Raw genomic sequence first — 19,438 nt, forward strand, 5'->3', positions numbered from 1 at the left:
CCCCACTCACACTCTGTCTTTCTCTGTCTCTCAAAAATGAATAAATGTTTAAAAATTTTTTTAATAAAATAAAATAAAATAAAATAAAATAAAATAAAATAAAATTTCTCTTATGTTTAACCTGACTAGAGCTCCATGATTATTCTAAGTAGAATGAGAAGGATGCCAATGCAGGAATGGGGCCACTGGGATGGTTACTACCTCTCCATTCCTTGTTAAAGCAGTGTGCCCACCGACATACTACATCAGAAGACATGTAAGTAAAATTCATTATTGCAGTACAGAGTTCACTTTTAAAAACTTGCAATTCTCTCAAAATCAGATCATCTTGGACCCTCTTGCTGAATTGTGTGGGAACTGAAAGAATCCATCATTCATTTGCCACAGAATTGGGGCAATTACATGGCTAATCTAATCACCCTGACTATGTTCGGCTCCGGTCCTGGTCACCATTGCCAAGCTGTTGACATGGTGATAGAGCTGCATCATTAATTGAGATGGCCTGGCCTGAAATTAAATTGTAAGGCTCTAGTGTGAAATGAAGAACAAAGGATACAGGCTCGGAAGGGAATATTTCCTGAGCAACCATGGCCTGCATTAAAGCCTAGGATCCTCCATTGCTAAATCATTCATTAGTTAATTCCTTCTAAGTCTTCCTTTCTTTGTCTATAAAATGGGGGTAAATGTAAACTCACAAAATTTCTAATAAAATAATTGGTTGTAAGGAACTTATAAGCCATGAAGTGGTGTGTGTGTGTGTGTGTGTGTGTGTGTGTGTGTGTATACACACAAGTATGCGTATAAATAACTGTAAGAAAATATGCCAAAAGATTAAAAGAGGTTATCTCAAGATTGAAGGGTTATAAGTAGGATTTACAGATAAAATAAAAGATACCTAGTTAAATCTCAACTTAAGATAAACAGCGAATAGCATTTAAAAATATCCCAGGCAAGGGGCGCATGGGTGGCTCAGTTGGTTAAGCGGCTGACTTTGGCTCAGGTCATGATCTCGAGGTTTGTGAGCTTGAGCCCTTGTCAGGTTCTGTGCTGACAGCCTGGAGCCTGCTTCAGATTCTGTGTCTCCTTCTCTCTGCCCCTCCCCCACGCTCTCTCTCTCTCTCTCTCTCTCTCTCTCTCACAAATAAATAAAAATTAAAAAAAAAAAAATAAACTGCTTTAGTTAGAAAGAAGGATACCAATGATAAAATGATATACTTGCCCTTCTTAAATTAGAGGCTTGCTTACTCAACTATAGTCCCTGGACCAGGAGCATTAGCCTTATCCCAGATCTACTAAATCTGAATCCACATTTTCACAAGATTCCCAACAGATTCTTATGAAAAGCTCTGATCTAGACAGACTGCAACTAAAAGCTAAGGTTTCAAAATAGCTGAACCCTTTAAAAGAAAGAAAAAACAAAAACAAAACACCTCAACAAGAATGGAAGGAAAATCTGAAACGGAATTTAGAGATCTGCCTGATCCTAGGAACATTCGTAGGAAAGAGGAAAAGCCTCCCAGTGACAAGAGCTCCAGGTCCTTTGTCCTGTCCATCCACCATGGGCTGCACAGTCACTAAATGCCCCCAGGAGGTATCCGTCTTGGGAATTACCATAAGAATGGCACTCCTGGAATTGTACAACGTAGCAACCTTCTACCCACCTCTACCCTGGGGACTTCATATGGATTCATGAACTCACGGAGGCCTGGAAAACCAATTGGGATAGATGAATAAAAAATTAAGGGATAATATTATTTCACTTTTATGTGGAATTTAAGAAACAAAACAGATGAACATATGGGGGGGGTGGGGGGAAGAGAGAGGGAAATAAACCATAAGAGACTCTTAAAGATAGAGAACAAACTGAGGGTTGACAGAGGGAGGTGGGTGGGAGATGGGCTAGGATGGGTGATGGAAACTAAGGAGGCACTAGATTGTGATGAGCACTGGGTATTATATGTAAGTGATGAATCACTGAATTCTACTCCTGAAACCAACACTGAACTGTATGTTAAGTAGCTAGAATTTAAATAAAAATTTGAAAAGAAAAAAAAAAGTAAAGTATAGTTTTTTGATCTTTGAAAGTTTTGGAGGAATTGAGTTTTTATTATTTTATTTGTGCAAGGGAGCTGATGGGTATTTCCTGTTTTGTTTGTTTGTTTGTTTGTTTGTTTGTTTAATGAACTAGAATCTGTCAATGCTGACAGAATCAGTTAAATAGGTGAAATGAACTCTGGATAACATTACTGAAATCCTTCTTTGAGTTAATACTAAGTACTAAATGTTAATACTAAATGTTAATATTCAACAAACATGCACAGTTTGGGTTGACTACTGAAAATGCCTCCACATTGTCTTTCACAATTAGTAACAGACGGTCTTTTGTACCAGCAATTGTAGCCACATTTTGCAAACACAGAGGCTATATGGAAAAAAAAAGCATTAACGTCAAAGCTCCATCTTCTAAAGTACCCAAGTTCATTTTTGAGCATAAGCCAAAATCACAGGACAAACACATGCAGGTGGCCGTCCCCAGCTCACCAAAGTATTTCTGTTTTGGAGCGCACGTCAGCCCACCTCTTTCTCCTCCTCTCTTATCCCGCTGTGGGCTTCACAGCACAGACCACTACTCAAGTACCTGACATGGGTTTTGTTGCTACTGTTGTTATTCATTTCATTATTACCTGTTTCTCTCACTAGAATATAAATTCCACAACAGTAGGGATTTTGTCGGACTCATTCTTGAGTGTACCTCCAGTGCCCAGACAATGCCTGCCACCCAGGGCCCACTCAATAGAAATCCGTAAAAGGAATGAATAAAAACAGACTGCCCTTGAGCTACTCATCAACAAGGTTCTCTTTGGTCACTGTTTGTTAATTTTGTATTTTTTCGTCCTTCAATCATAGTCTTGGATGTTAGTCAAATATCTCGAGTAGTTTTGTTTCATCTTCCACAAGATAATTCCTGGGTTTGTCATGTAGCTCTGAGTAGAAACTTTCATGATAACTTCTGACACCACTTCAGACTCTAAGTAAATTGCTTCTTCCTATAATGCATCTGCTTCTCGCTTTCATTAGCTGCAGTAATATTCTAATCACTCTGTACTGCAGTCTCAGAGAGAGGAAGAGGGAGAGTTCCAGAAAATAGTTGTTTTTCTCTTCTTTATAGAAAGGCACTTGAAATCAAAAGTGCTGCAAAATAAACTCTCAATGGTACAGCCACAAAAAAACTCCAACCCTTTGAAATGTTCTGCACAGAAGCAAGGGCATTTCTGGGTATGTGCGAGAAGGAGAGCCCAGTGCAATCTCATAGGGCTCTCAAGCCTGACTTCATAGACAACACTTCGGCAGAATCGACAATGGAACAGACTGGGAGGAGGCAAAAAGGTTTCCAAAGATAAGAGATGAGTGACAGGAAACACATCAGTCAACACACTTAATACTCAGATAGGGTTGGAAACAATTGGTGGTTGCACTCAAGTTTCCCAATGGGATCTTGGGCAACTCAATTAACCTTTTTCTGCCACATTCCCATCACTTATAAATTGAGTACAACAATCTACCTAGCAGAGATTGCACAAGGATTTGGTAATAAATGTGAGTAGATAGCTATATGTGTGATACCTGATAATATTATGTTAACTGGCATAAAATCACGGGGTACAAGGGACTATAGAGGTCAATCTAGACCTTTCACATGGGGCCACAATTAAACCACTCTACAAGGATTAGACTGTAATCCTTTTAAAAAGGTGTCTGTATAAAGGGATTCCCAGAAAACTCTCCTTTGTCAAGGATGCTTCCTTAAATCCTGCAGCATTTTACTATGCTGTGCTTTTGCCTCTTCAGCAACCATAACACAGTAGCCCCCAGGTTTAGGGCATAGATACTGGAGTCAGGCTGACTTAGAATCCACTGGACTCTCCTCTATGCTGGCTACATGACTTTGAACAAGCTATAGCCTTAACTTCTGGAAGCCTCCATTTCTTCTCCTCTAATACAGTTGTCCCCCTACCCCATAAGGTACCAAAGCTATGTGAACAACAAGTAAGGCACTTCACTTAGCGTGTGGTTCATGGTGTGTACCAAATCAACAGTAGCATTATATTCTGGCTGAATAACCTTGGTCACTCCAATATTTATTTACGAGTTAACTTTACAAATGTTAATTTTTGTTTCTCTTTTCTGATCCCTCTTCAAATTCCCTATTTTTCACTTTTAATATAGTGTCCAAAATTATAGGAAGAGGCTAACTGTGCTGAGTAGCCTGGGAAGATTTCTTCTTTATTTCTCCCAGGATCAGAGGGGAAGGCTGTATGGTGTGTGCCTTGGGAAGGCACCGGGACTCTTAGTGATAAAGATTCCTGTATTTCAGAAGTGGTTGTGGAAACAGAACCATGAGAGTTTAAACGACCACAGAGAGTTTAGGCAATGCATACGTGGGTAGGAATCAGTGTATTTAGAGAGTAAAGACCCTTTCCCTAATTTCTGGGCACTATGTAACTTCCCTGAAGCCTGGTGCATCCCAGGGAGCAGGGTATTACCTCTATAATGTTCTTGAGTACCTGAGTATTTGGACTGAGATTTATTACAGTTGAGCATGGGGCTTTACAATTTGCCAAGAACTTTCACACTCCTAACCTCCTTTGATCTTGGCAAAAAGTCTGTGAAAGATAGTTATCCCTATTCTAATGCTGTGAATGCAAAGGCTCAGAGAGCTTAAATGTCTGGCCTGGGGTCTCTGTGTTCCAAATCTACATACTTCCTACCATTCCATAGGACTCACTGTGTTAAAATCTTTTAACTTAACCTTGAAATCCATCATTTCCATGTGAGAGTACCTTCCAATATAAAATTGGATATTGTAGGATACAAAATTGAATCTGCAGCATGCTTAACAGTTATGTGGTAAAAATAAAAACTCAAACTTATGCACAGGAAAAGACTTGGCTATATTACAGCAAAATGGTGAAAGTAATTACCCAAGTGGTAGATGGTGGTAGATGGTGGGCAGGTTATCTTTCTACATTCAAAGTTTCCTTTAATGAATATACATTATGCTCACAATGAAAAATATAAGTATTGATTTTTTCAAGTAGCTTGAGAGTCAAATATACCCAACAGCAAGGCAACTTTGTGTAAGAGCAGAGAGGGGCCTCCCCTACCTCCCCCCAAAATTACACATCTCTCCCCTTCATCTGCTCAACCACTCATAGATGATGCAGCTATTGAGTCAAATTATTCAAGATGGCATCAATTCTCTGTAGATGCTATGCTAAGGCAATGGCGGGAGTCACTTCTAAATTTTGACAGAAGTCCAGATTTTGCCCTGAAGGGGCCAATTCATATTCAGAGTAGCAAATTAGAAGAAATAATAAATGGAATTCTACCATGAGCACTGGGCCTTTCTTAGCTACTCATACTGTCTCTGAAATAATTCCTGTCTGGAACTTCTTAGAATGTAACTTTAGGGACAGTGGGGTAAATGGAACCAGCTTTTTAAGATCATCTATTATTCACCAAGGGAAGGAGAACATGAGTGGGGTCTCCTTTACATGTCGGTATTCTCCATCCACAAGTATCCTGGAACAGTTCTTTGTTTTCACAAAGGGCTTCTGGCTTTGGTCCCACCTCCCAGGATCTCTCCAGAGAAAAGCCCAGAAGCTACCTAACATTTCCTCAAATCATGCTTCCTCACCTTCACAAAGTCCAGTGTTCTCCAAGTAAAACTGGGCTCTACATTGGGACAGGCACACGCCAGAGGTGATGTTCGCCCCAGACAGCTGCTCAACTTGCAGTCCTTCATCAGGCTTCTTACACTGGGCACAGTGAGAGGGCTCTGGACCCACACAAGTGAGGCAAGAGGAATGACAGGCTGCCATTAAGAATAAAATGCAGAAAACAATCCAAGGGTCACATATATGCTGCAACCAAGGGGAGTCCCTAATTAAATCTAAACTACTTAGAAGAGTTCACCTGATACATCTTATCAGAAAATTACCTTCTAGTGTTCTATACACAGCACAGAGTGATAATATTCATGAGAGGCACAGTAAGGGTAACGTTAACTGGTCACATCTCTCGGGTTTGCAAAGGCTGTCAAGCTAGAGTATGAAAAAAACAGCAAACTGGACAATATTGGCTTGGTTCTCCAGATACACATTCACTGAATGATGTTTTAATATCATGGCCTCAGTTTTTATTGAACATTTTAACAGGCAGCCACACAAAGGCCATTACTGTATTTTTTGCAAAAATGGTTGTTACGTTATTGTCTGCCGTGTCATCCATCACCCACCGTACAGGTGTCCAGGCAACAGATTTTTCTTAGAACTTATGTGAGGAAAGGCTGCTTTTCTAGACCAGGAAGAGTCAGTCCCCTTTGGAGGAGTAACAAGAATTTGACAATCCATCATAGTTTCTTATTTTCTTCGGCTACAGGTTGAAATCAGAGCCAGATAGAGTACTGGAACTATTTCATGCCCACATTTTGATATAATCAACTCTTTACAAGGGCTCTTTAATATACTAAACTTTGATACAATTAATTCTAGAAGAGTTCTTTAAAAGATTTTCTAAATTTTCTTTTGCAGAATATTTATTATAGTTACCCTATTTTATTTTTTTTATTTATTTTTTTTATTTTTTTTTTAACGTTTTTATTTATTTTTGGGACAGAGAGAGACAGAGCATGAACGGGGGAGGGGCAGAGAGAGAGGGAGACACAGAATCGGAAACAGGCTCCAGGCTCTGAGCCATCAGCCCAGAGCCTGACGCGGGGCTCGAACTCACAGACCGCGAGATCGTGACCTGGCTGAAGTCGGACGCTTAACCGACTGCGCCACCCAGGCGCCCCATAGTTACCCTATTTTAAATACATTTTTTGGGTAACTATTCTCAAACTCTTTTCCAAGCTGCCCTACCATATAAGCAAACATACATTAATTTCACTTAATTAAAGTGTTTGCTCCCAGTGTTATAGTTTCAAAAGGCAATGATCCCACCCTCCCAATGAGCCCAAAGCCTTTTTGGCAAACAGCTATTAAAGAGTTTCCATTTCACTCAGCCAGAGGCATTGCTACTAACTCAGTTTGCTCGGCTATATCATTAACAAAAAAAATTCTTCAGGGAAAAACAAACTGAAGGCAAAAAAATTAAAACAACAACAACAACAACAAAAAACCACCCCAAAACATTAGCAATTCTAAGAGAACAGGAAAAAGGAGGAAGAGTTTGGTTTCATCCTAACGTACAGTAAGGGAAATGACAGTCCTCTCAAGGATGGCCTGAAAAATCATGAACTTTTGGGTGTCATCACAAATATTCCCATGGGAGTTTTTCAGAGTATCCCTTGGCAATGAAAAAAAAAAAAAGCATATAACGTATGCATAGCCATGTAAGATACATTATAGGGAAAAGTGCACTGAAAAGTAACTTAAATCTTTGTCCTTATGATGGGAAAGTCTCCTAAGAGTGAAAATGACACCAACAGTACCTCTGCAGACCCCGTGGTCAGGGTAGAAGCCTTCTCCACAGCTGGACAGGCAGCGGCCTTGGCGCAGAGCCTGGGGCTGGATGCAGGCTGTGCAGTGAGAGGCCGTGGGTCCGGAGCAGCTGGCACATGAATGATGACAAACTGAGGAAGAGAGCAAGAGAGAACCATGGGACCCAGGACTAAAGAGCCTCCTTCTTGCCTGGGCTCCTTATGTGGGAGGAAGCCCCTCCTGGGTCACTCTTAATCCCTTTCAGCTGTCACACCAAATCAAGGGGAGAGATGTATGAAGAGAGGGTTATATTACCAGAACTGCCCACAATGCCCCTTTATCCATCCATGTTCTATTATTTATTAGCTACCTTTTATTTAGTGTTTGTGTTAAATGTTTTATAAACATTGCTGCATTTAACTTCATAGCAATTTTGAGGGTTTGCAGACAAGAAAACTGAAGTCTTGGGAAGTTAAAAAATTTACCGAAGATCACAGAGCTAATTAGCAGAAGAGCTGGGATTTAGCCCTAGGTCTATCTGAACCTAAAACCCTGAACCAGAATAGGGAAGGGTGGAAAGTTTACACGTCTGAGTGCTAGAAGCACTGGAATTTTGGCTGACTTGTCCACTAACTCATCTATGTCCTTAGCCAAGTCAGAGTCTCTCCAGGCCTAGGTTTCTTGGCACATGCACAGTGAGGTGGGACTAACTGGTCATTTAAGACACTTCTGACATTACAAGGTTTTAAGTAAGAATTATATTAAACAATCTGACCATTACATGTGACAATGTCAGGCATGCATCTTTGCTACTGTGGTCCTGGGTGGTAACAGTGGGACATCTCTAACTGTAATTTACAGATATTACCATGGCCTGTCCTAAGGGACAGGATTGAGATACTAAAAGACTCCAGAGAACAATGGGCAGGAGCCGGGAAAGGGGAGTGTGGAAGTGGATGAGATGGGAGCAGGATGTTGTGGAAAAGGAATAAACACTGGGTGAGTAAAGAGGTTGGCAGACAGGAGGGAGGTTGATAAGTCAAGGTTGTGGGACAGATCTCAATATTCTGCCACTAACCCACACTATAGGTAGAAGTGAAAATATTTATGTTTGTTTGGGAGGAGAGGGGCAATCAAGGTGTCCCAGGCAGCAATAAGTTCCCAGAGTTGCCTGCAAGGAAAGACACAAGTCAAGCATATATAAGTAGAAACTTATAAAGTCTAAAATAGAAATGTTTCGTAGTTAAATTTGTGCGAATCTGAAAGAAATAATACATACAGCATATAAGATCAATTTTTCAATAGATACAGATGTCAGCTTTACAAGACATCAAACTTGGTTTTTTATTTTATTTTCTGTGGCATGTCATAGTTGCCAATACATGTATTTGTAAATGCCATCTAAGATAGGATTCTGTCATACCTACAATCTAAGTTAGTGAGGGTTTATAAGTACACAAAGACTATATGAATATCTTAAAGATATTGTTGGCATTGAAAAGGACCAAATGGGGGCGCCTGGGTGGCGCAGTCGGTTAAGCGTCCGACTTCAGCCAGGTCACGATCTCGCGGTCCGTGAGTTCGAGCCCCGCGTCAGGCTCTGGGCTGATGGCTCAGAGCCTGGAGCCTGTTTCCGATTCTGTGTCTCCCTCTCTCTCTGTCCCTCCCCCGTTCATGCTCTGTCTCTCTCTGTCCCCAAAAAAATAAATAAACGTTGAAAAAAAATTAAAAAGAAAAGAAAAGAAAAGGACCAAATGATCTCTAATAGGTGATTGGTATGCATAAGTACTTTATCACTCAAGTCCTCCAGTACCCACCCGCATCACCCACTCCCACACCAAATACACACAGGTTCCATAATGAAAAAGCTATTCCTTTTAATTCGACATTTTCCCATCATAGACACAAATTCCCAAATGAGCAACAAGTATTGTCAAATGCGTTAAATATTTTTTGATGATGATAATGATTACCCATGTCTTACCTTTGCAGCTGCCAGTGGACTCAGCATAGTACCCACCAGGGCATTCAGCAATGCATTTCCCATCATGCAACACTGTCTTCTTGGCACAGGTAAGACATCTGGGACTATTGGGACCACAACTCTTACAGGATTGGTCACAAGCTAAGGGGGAGGAAAACCCACCAGAGAAAGTCAACAGTGAGCAAAGGGAGCAGAGAAGTCTATTCTTTACAATGTCCATAATTGGTATTAACATGGAAATCACATTCTCTGGCCGCTCATCTGAGTTCTGTTTCCTTGACTCCAACATTTCAAAGTACTCTGTACTTTCTGTTTTCATAGTTGAAGTAGAACCAGATAATTATTCATTGAACTAACCATAACATAGCTGGCAGGTACACCTACCAGGGTATCCAATTTAATATAGGACTTAAAGTCAAAATGGCCTTGGGGGTGGGGATCCCAGTCCAATTGGAGTTGAAGATACTCTCAAACTCATTAATAATCAGAAAAATGCAAATTAAAATGGGATGTCCCAGTATATCTATTAACCAGAAGAAAAAAAAAAATCTGAAGCTTGATGATAATGCCAAACAGTAGCAAGGATGTGGAGATGAGACAACCTTCACACTTAAGAGTATAGAAGCTGGGAAGCTACCTGGTACTACTTAGTCTAATAAAGAATATGCAGAGATAAGAAACAAACAATTCTGCTCCCAGATTACCCATCCCCAGGAACCTTCCACACAGGTTCATAAAAGGGAATGTTTGAGGCTTTTCACTGGTGCTCTCTAGTGACAGCATGGGGATGGAGGGAGGTGGGGAGTCCCTCATGGACAGTGGATGGGTGAGCTATGGGGGACGCAGACCAAGGAGTGAGAAGCAAAGGGCTAGATGAGATAGCAACACGGCTGACTCATAAATCATAATGCTGAGTGAAAAAAAGATAACCTGAACTTCATGACACAAGATCATTTAAGGGGGAAAAAAAGGTATATATACTCAAGAGAATATCCATTTTACATGACACCATAAAAACAAAGAGATAAAAAAATTAAAATAGTTGCCTTGGTGAGGAAGGGAAATGAATATAAAAGGAAGGAAAGAGAGACAAAGGAGAAGAGGAAGGAAGAGAGAGAGAATGGCTAACAGAAACCTCTGAACTTACTTTGATTTATTATGTTAGCTAGAGTCAGAAAAGCCCTTCGTAATAGCATAAGTACTTAAAAGACTAAAGAATGAGGAGGTTTTTGTCCTTTGAATTTCCCCACCCTTTATATCTAACATTTGTAAAACTCAAAGCATGAACCACCAATGAACTTGGTTGCTATAAATTCTTTCAGCCAGGGCATACCACCGTTTATGACAGGTTGTGCTGGATTTTTCTCAGCACTTGACTTTGAGATTTCTACAGATATGTGCTGCTTGGTTATAAATTATTAAACCAACACTGGCTGGCCTTTATCTTGAATAGCACTGAACTGAACTGGAAATAAGTCAGCATTATCAGCATCAGACGTTTTAATTAACATTCCGATACCAATCAGTGACTTGGTTCACTGATGTTTGGGAAAATATTTATACAAACACTTCTGAAGGCATTTGACACAAACTTAGAGAACTCTAAGAATTTTATGAAAAGTATAAACTCCAGTCTTTATCAAAAGGCCTGTTGGTCAATGTCAATGGTATCACAAAGTCTTGCATCATGCTAAGCAAATGGCAGGCATTCAGTAATTACCTGTTGATTAATTGACTGGTTGGCTGACTAATGTCAGCAATGGTCCATCCTCCTATCTGGAAGGCTTTTTTTTTTTCTGATGCTTTGTTTCAAAATGTATACAGATAGCATTCCAGATGTGTATTCCCTCCCTAAGCCACCTGTTCAGTAGTCTTCTTTTTTAATTTGTTCTGTCAGTAAGGAGGTCTGGCTTTCTTCATCCAACTTCTTAGCCAAAGTAGATTTCCACTTCTCACCACCTCAAGGCTCGCACTAATCCCTCCTTTTTTTTCAAGCCTTCCTTTTAAATACCTGTTTCCCCAGCAAAAGTTGCTTTCTCAATCCAGATAATATCGTCTCAGTAGCAGGTCAGTGTCACCACCCCTCATCAGTGACAGTAGCCAGCTTCCTTGGGGACTTACAAGCTAAATGCCTTTGGATTTGTGCAAATTTGACATGTGCTGACCTTTAGAGAATGCATCTGGATTAATTGAGCAGGAAAGTGATGCTGGCAGAAAAAGATTAAAATGCTCAGGCTAACGGCAGCCTGGCCCTTCTTTCCTTGTTCTCTCCTGAAGCTACACAAAAGCCACCTGTGACTCGTCCACATCAAGTGACATTTTTCACACCAGTGATGCTGATGGATCTCTGCACAGCTTTAAGCAAGCAGCTGCCAGGGGTTATCTCTCTTTCCTAAGACAAGTGGATTTGTCAAATCCCAAAGATCATCTCATTTTTGCTGTTGCCCTGCTCAGTAAACAAAATGAGGACAATAACTCAAGAAAGTTTTATGGGCTGTACATTTTTATTGATTTAGTGGGACTTTGCTAAAAAAAAAAAATGCATCACAGCCTTCCTGTAGGTATGACCATCACAGTAAACTCAATTCAAACCTTTCATTCACTATCAGGTGCCTACCTGTGGACTTGGCAATGTCCACAGGGCAGCGGCTGATCTAAAGACTGACAGGAAGACAGGGAGAAAGGGGAAGAAGAGGATAGCCAGACAATAATGAGAAGGAGAAGGAGAAGGAGAAGGGAAAAATAGGGGAGGTGCAGAGGGAGGTATCTCATTATAGCCAGTAAAGCAGTTGGGAGGCAAGTAAAATCTAAAGCTAGAAGACCTCGGCTTGAATCCTAACTCTGCCCCTTATTAGTGATACGTGACCTTAAGGGAGTTTCTTAACCTCTCTGTCTCCTCTGGACCATGAGGATGGTAATAATAACCATCTCCTGAAACTGTTGTGAGGAACAGACACCAAACACAACACTTAATCTGTGCCAGGCACTGTGCTAAATGCCTGCCTATATCAACTCAGTCCTCCCAATAGCCTTCTGAGCCAGGTGTGTGTTAGTTTCCTGCTGCTGCTGTGACAAATTACCACAAACTCAGTGGCTTAAGTCAACACAAATTTATTATCTTACAGCTTTAGAGGTCAGAAGTCCTAAAGCCAAGGCATCAGCAGGACTGCATTCCTGCTGGAAGCCCTAGGGGCAGATCCATTGCCTTGTCTCTTCCCCAAGTCTAGAGGCTGCCTGCATACCCACTGCCCCGTCTTGGCATCGCCCCGACTCCTGCTTCTGTCTCAGATCTCCTTTTCAGACTTCCACCCTTCTGCCTCCCTCCTAGAAGGACCCTTACGGTTAACTGGCTCACCCGGGTAATCCAGGATCAGCTCTCCCATCTCAAGATCCTTAACTTAATCACACCTACAGAATCCCTTCTGCCATTTAAGGCAGCCATATTGACAAGTTCTGGCTATTAGGATATAGACATCTTTGAGGGCCATTATTCTGTCTACCACAACTGCCACTATTACCTCCATTCTACAAAAGGGAAACTGACACATGGAGAGATTATGTAACCTGCCCAAGGTCATGCTCTTCCCCCCATACTTTCTGCCTCTCAGTGGGTAATGTTTTATTTTTTTAAATTTTTTAATGTTTTATTTATTCTTTTTTTTTTTTAATTTTTTTTTCCACGTTTATTTATTTTTGGGACAGAGAGAGACAGAGCATGAACGGGGGAGGGGCAGAAAGAGAGGGAGACACAGAATCGGAAACAGGCTCCAGGCTCTGAGCCATCAGCCCAGAGCCTGACGCGGGGCTCGAACTCCCGGACCGTGAGATCGTGACCTGGCTGAAGTCGGACGCTTAACCGACTGTGCCACCCAGGCGCCCCAATGTTTTATTTATTCTTGAGAGAGAGAGAGAGACAGAGCACAAGCAAGGGAGGGGCAGAGCAAGAAAGGGACATAGAATTCGAAGCAGACTCCAGGCTCTGAGCTGTCATCCCAGAGCTGGACGCAGGGCTGGAACCTACGAGAGGTGAGATCATGACCCGAGCCAAAGTTGGATGCTCAACCAACTGAGCCACCCATGCGCCCCAATGGATAATGTTTGTAAAGCACTTGGAAGGAAACAGTAGGTTAACTCTTACTGTCATGCCATGGGCATTAAAGGTAGAATACACAGTAACTGCTTCAGCTAAGTCAGGGGCACCAACACAGAGGTGAGTCTGCCTTTGGCTGGTCTAAGAGTGTCTTTATTTACATGCATATGTGGAAGGCTGTCTGGCGCTGTTGAGGAGTTTCAAAATTGGAGGAAGGAAGCCTTGCTCCTCTCCCTACAGCTGAGCGTCTGGAGCAAGCAGCCTGAGTCTCAGAGGATGAGGCTAGAATGAACACCCTAACCTAACAAGCTGTTGAGGAGTGGGGGTGTTAAAGGTGATCCTATCAGTTCAGAAAAAAAGTGTTTTGTAAACTACTAAAACACTGCCAATGTTACCAGCCATTTTCATATTGGTTGAGTAAAAGAAACGTTCTAATTAGAATAAAATGAAGGATGCTGGAAGAAAAACAAACAAAAAAGATGCTCTGGCATGCAAAGCCGGGCACTTACCACTGCAGATCCCCTGCTTGTTGTAGAACCCAAGGCCACAGCTGCTGTCACAGCTGCCCTCCCTCAGCACTTGGAGGGGGTCTCTGCAGCCCAAGCAGTGCTTCTCTGTCGGACCCCAGCAGGCAGAACAGGACTCATGGCAGACTGCAGGCAAACAGCAAAATCAGTGAACAGTCTATAGTGGAAAGGGCTGGTTGCAATTTTTCTTTCAAAGATGTTAGAATTTATAAGGAGGATGTTGGTGCCTTCATTCCTAAATCGCGATGCACATATGTATATCCCAGGAGGAAAAAAAAAAACACCCCCCACAATACCTATTTCTGTTGGCCAGAAGTACAACTTCCATAAATGACTGCTAAGAGACTTGGAACAGGAAATCAGAGGCTTTTGAGTAATGAGAATCACAGGGAAGGGAATCATAATTTTCAAGACAAAGATGGTCTGTCTAATGAAATCAGATGGCCCTCTATCACCTTGCCACCTTGCCTTTTGTAACCATGCGATGAACTGTTGACAGGATCACTACTCCTACGTTCAACACCATCAAGAATCAGCAAGGACGAATGCCATGTACTTTTGTCCTTGATTAAACCTTGAAAGACCTGGTACTTCTGGATTTTTACTGCTCTCTCCCTCTTTCCATCCCTCTCTTCTCTCTCTCTCTGTCCTACCTCAACCCTTTCCTTCTGTCCTTCCTCATTACTCTTCTGGTCCCCTTAGTCTCTGGTTTGCCCCACCAGCTTCTGCTCTCGGCATATATCTTGAGAGTCTTTCTCTTACAAGTTAACTTTCTAACCATACATTGTTCCTAAACCAGAGTTTTTCCTTTAACATTCAAAAATGTCCTTCTCAGGGTGCCTGGGTGGCTCAGTTGTTTAAACATCAGCATCTGACTCTTGATTTCAGCTCAGGTCATGATGTCATGGTTTGTGGGATCAAGCCCCATGTTTGGGATCCTCTCTCTCCCTCTATCTCTGCCCTTCCCCTGCTCTCTCTCTCTCTTTCTCTCTCGAAATAAATAAATAAATAAATATTTTTTAAAAATGTCCTCCTCTTTTAGAATTTGATTTTTTTTTTATTACTATTAGGCTTACTTCTCACCTTAGCATGTCTGCAAACAGAGGCCTATTCTAAATGACTGGATATATTCAAATTTGGTTCACTGTCTGTATGGTTAAGCCCAACACATGCTTCTGTTAATGCACCCTGGTTTTCAAAATGTTTGCTTCACAGTGGAGCACAATCTATTTGCAGAGGTATTCATTCTGACCAAAATTGGTAGAGAGAATTCTTTTGCTGATTGGAAGAGACTTGGGAACTATACACCTAAGTAATTTCATTAGGTATCCCTTTAGAATCAGAAAAGGGTGCCTGCATTGAGAATCTCAAGATCCAATCCTCTCCTCTCAGCTTTCAACTGCACAGGAAAGTCTTAATTTCAGACAACTTTCCCCCACCCCCCCAACAAATTTAGAGATAATTACAAATTCTGTTAAATTCCAAGAAGGACTCTTCAATAAAGAATAACAGTGGTAAGGGTAGAAGGGACCAACTTTAGGTGGATCTGAAAGATGGGAAGTGGACAGCTCTAGGTTTGCACAACAAAGCCTTTGAGAAAGGAAGGAGTTTAGGGGTGCAAGGAATAGAAGGCTGCCCCTGTGGCTGAAGCTAGTGGACATAGTGAGACCAGCAGGGCACAGAGGATCACAGTAAGGAATGGTGGGGCACAGTGGACTGATTCATGGCTGGAAGGATAGGATGAGGCCCAATCAAACTTGACCTTGGAGATCATGGAAAGAAATCAGGATTTTACCCTAATTGTAATGTGAAGTCATGAATGGGATTAAACAAGATAGACACAAACCCCGATTTTTAAAGCTCTCTCTGGGTGCCATGTAGAGAGGGTGTAAGGACTTGCCTACAGGCAGAGAGACCAGTGTGGAAGCCATTGCTCTGGTCCAGGCAAGAGATGACAACAGCAGATGAAAAGCAGAGATGGAAGAAAGTTTACTTATTTATTACCTGGTTCCCTTGCTAGACTGTAAGCTTCATGAGGGCAAAATCCATTTCCATTTAGTTTAACTCTGTGCTGAGCACACTGCTTGGTACTCTACATTTGGTACTTCACTTATAGTTAACATCTCATTTATATTTTATAAATGTTACATGGGAACACTGCCAATATTAGGATAAGCTACTAAAACTACATTATAACTAAAGATGTGGATACAAAGCTCCCAGTAACAAGTTCTACCCTGAACATACATGAAATCTGTCATTCATTTATTCAGCTACCCTTCAATTAATGACTCTACTCACCATCTGAAGTGCCAATCACCGTTTGTGCCTCTGCCTTATTGTTGATTCAAAGACACTACTTAAAAATAAACAACAACAACAACAACAAAAACACAAAAAAGCAAATAAAAAACCCAATTTCACTCCTAAGAAGGTATGTCGGGCTAATCTATCGATATTCAACAGAAGCATCTACCACATGCAAGGTTGTGCTAGCCTGTGGGGCCTTCCCAGCTAGCCATCGGTCAGAAGTCTGCTAGAGGAAACATTTAAACCACCCCATCACTTGAGCTCATTGGTAGCATTATGCAAACTGCACCAGGGAGAAAGTGCCTGAGAGGATGATGAGAACTAAAGACTAAAAAGACAACAGGGACCAGATCACAAATGTCAGGCATGCCGGGTAAAGACCTTGGACTTCAATTGTAAAAGTTTTAATCAATTTTTCTTCTTAGAGAGTTTGCTCTGCAGTGGGGAGAAGAGAGAGCAATTAACTCAAGACATTCTTGAGGCATGAAATCATTTTTGTCCAGGGGGTGCAGAGGAGATGAGAAATTAAAGTACAACCCCCTAGTTCTCTTCAGGAATCGGCTGATCGCAGTGTAGACCCTTAGCTGCATGGGCTTTTAAAATCGTAAAAAATACTTCCAACCTGGTTGGTAAATGGCTATCATCCTGGTCCCTCCCTGATAGTCTGGTTCTATTCCTGGGAATCCTGAAAGACACTGTGCTTCAGGACCTGAAAGGTTCTGACATAGGAGAGGGTCTCAGGTACCCCACCACCCTGACTTCTGACCAATCTGATCTGTGCCATATTACTTGTTACACATTTTTAACATTATCCCTAGTGTTGAAAATCAGAATAGGGCCAAAGGATGAGCAGGATAGAGGCTACAGGATTAGGGATGGCACTTAAACCTGTCACAAACTGAGCTGTACTTAGCATTTCAGCCCTGTCTTCTGCTATGTCCCTTGAGCAAGCTAGATCTATGGAGCAGGGTACCCTAAGCATGCCGTACGCCTGTCTGTGGTTTCTGGATTCCCTACACAGGATTCACCCAGTTGGGAATGCCTCCATCTCCTTCCATAGTCCTTATAACACAGCTTACACTTGAGAGGCCTAAGCTGTCATTACTTCTGTGAAGCTTTATTGAACTTGTTCAAACAGTCACTTCCTTCCTCTGTGTTCCTGCAGAATGTTGTACATTCTCTATGGTATTTATCCTATTGTCCTGATCATTTGGTTACAAAGCAATGCCTTTCAATGAAATGTAGTAGCCTCCAAAACAGGGGCCAGGTTTGAATCATCTTAAACCTCCAGTGTCCAGATTGATAACTTGTACAAAGTGAGTATTCATTAAATGTATGTTAAATGGATACCCAGCAGTCTTTTTTTTTTACTGGTTATGAGGGATTTATCCTATCAGTTAGTTACCTTCTACATGGAAACAACTAACCATGAGGTCATAGTCTGAACATATGATAACTGAAGGTAGATAGTCTTGAGTCTGTAAATCTACCTAATAAATATTGGGTTACAGATCTACTTATGATGACAACTATTTATGCCACATCTATACAGAGTACCAAATATGAGGCCAGGCCATCTCTTTTTCCATAGAAAAAGGCATGCCTTTTTCCTTTTTCCAAACAAAAAGCATGTTCCATGGTTAGTCAAGACAGCGGAAGGGATTTTTATTTCTTCAATACAGGACTATAATGAACTGTCATTTCCTTTTTCTTTTTCTTTCTTTCTTTTTCTTTTTCTTTTCTTTCTTTTCTTTTTTTTTTTTTTTTTTTGAGCTATCATTCCTTAAAATGACATACTCCTACTGTGTTTTGCAATTGATTTCTAATTTCTAACACTGAACATATGTTACTGCAGATAATCTCTTCTTCCAGGCTTATTTTACGTGTGGCTTTTATTACACTTCGGTTATTATGAAAAATAGAAGGTCACTCCCTGACTTTTTACCATAATTTCTCTTAGTGATACATGTCCAATCACCCAGGGTTTTTGAATTGATATTGTGAAAATGTGGCAATAAATTTAAAAAGGCGGCTAATGAGAGAAAACCATCTACTTATCTCACATGCAGTAGATAATTTATTTAGGAAAGCCCCGGACTTTTCTGGAGCATAGCAAGACATGTGCTGGCTTGCTGAGCAATTCATTTCAAAATGAAAAGGAACGAATTACTTTTCTTTTGGCAATTCTATATTGAAATCCTACTCTAAAAATAAGAAACTTCTTTTTGTGACTTGGTAATTTTGAAATAGAAGATTGCTGTAAAGAAATTTTAACGTGTGCTTCTCTAAGCAGACAATGCAGCCCTTTTCCAGGAAAGCGTAAAAAGCACTTCCTGTGGGCCACCTCTCATCTTCTGGAAAGCTCTCCCAGACCTCAGGCAGTGGATCCAGACACGAGTGGACTCAGCCTTCAGTTCAAAATGCCCCTCAGGAATGAAAAGGAGCTTTGGTCCCTCACCTTCCCCATGGCCTTTTGGAATAAGTTCCTCTGCCATTCCCAGGGAACTGGCACACTTGATCAGCAGACCCTTTGAGGTTTACCACTGAGGCTGAGTTCAGATCTCCAAACCACCAAAGGGGTTCTCACTTACAACTACACAGAAGCAGCCCAAACGGCAGGCACAAGCAGCTATGCCACCCACAAGTCAAATTCCTTCATTTCGTCCCCGATCCATTTTGTAGCAACTGCTAGCTTTCATTCTTATCACACAAATGACTGGGAAGTACTTGCCAAGTGCTAAAGTATTATCAGGAGATAGTGGGTAAATTTCCAATAGGAAGCTCTTGTTGTATCTTACAATCAATTTCCCCATTCCTTGCTTTGCTAATCTGCAAAGTGGGAATAAGCTTCGTTGCACCTAACTCACAGGGAGCTGGCGAGATGACACATTTGAGAACACAGAGAACATGGCAGGTGATGCAGTGAGTAACATACCCTGGGAGACCTAGCACCTGTGGCTTTAACGGGTGTCAAAAGCAAAGTAATTATAAAGGGAACAAATGAAAGTGCAGCAGGAGACAGGAGAGGAAAGGACAGAAAAGA

At 41.3% G+C, this 19,438-nt stretch overlaps 1 protein-coding gene across 2 annotated transcripts in view; it reads right to left on the minus strand.

Annotated features, from left to right (window-relative positions):
- Positions 1-19,438, minus strand: part of FRAS1 (Fraser extracellular matrix complex subunit 1) — a 426,783-nt gene that overhangs the window by 199,063 nt on the left and 208,282 nt on the right. For both annotated transcript variants that reach the window (XM_047855347.1, XM_047855346.1), the window contains exons 15-18: positions 14,068-14,211; positions 9,469-9,609; positions 7,496-7,636; positions 5,699-5,875 (exon numbers count right to left, since the gene is read on the minus strand). In XM_047855347.1, the coding sequence (XP_047711303.1) occupies positions 5,699-5,875; positions 7,496-7,636; positions 9,469-9,609; positions 14,068-14,211 (603 nt within the window). The remainder of the gene's footprint in view (positions 1-5,698; positions 5,876-7,495; positions 7,637-9,468; positions 9,610-14,067; positions 14,212-19,438) is intronic.

This window comes from Prionailurus viverrinus, chromosome B1 (genome assembly GCF_022837055.1).
Source record: "Prionailurus viverrinus isolate Anna chromosome B1, UM_Priviv_1.0, whole genome shotgun sequence".
Lineage (NCBI taxonomy): Eukaryota > Metazoa > Chordata > Mammalia > Carnivora > Felidae > Prionailurus > Prionailurus viverrinus.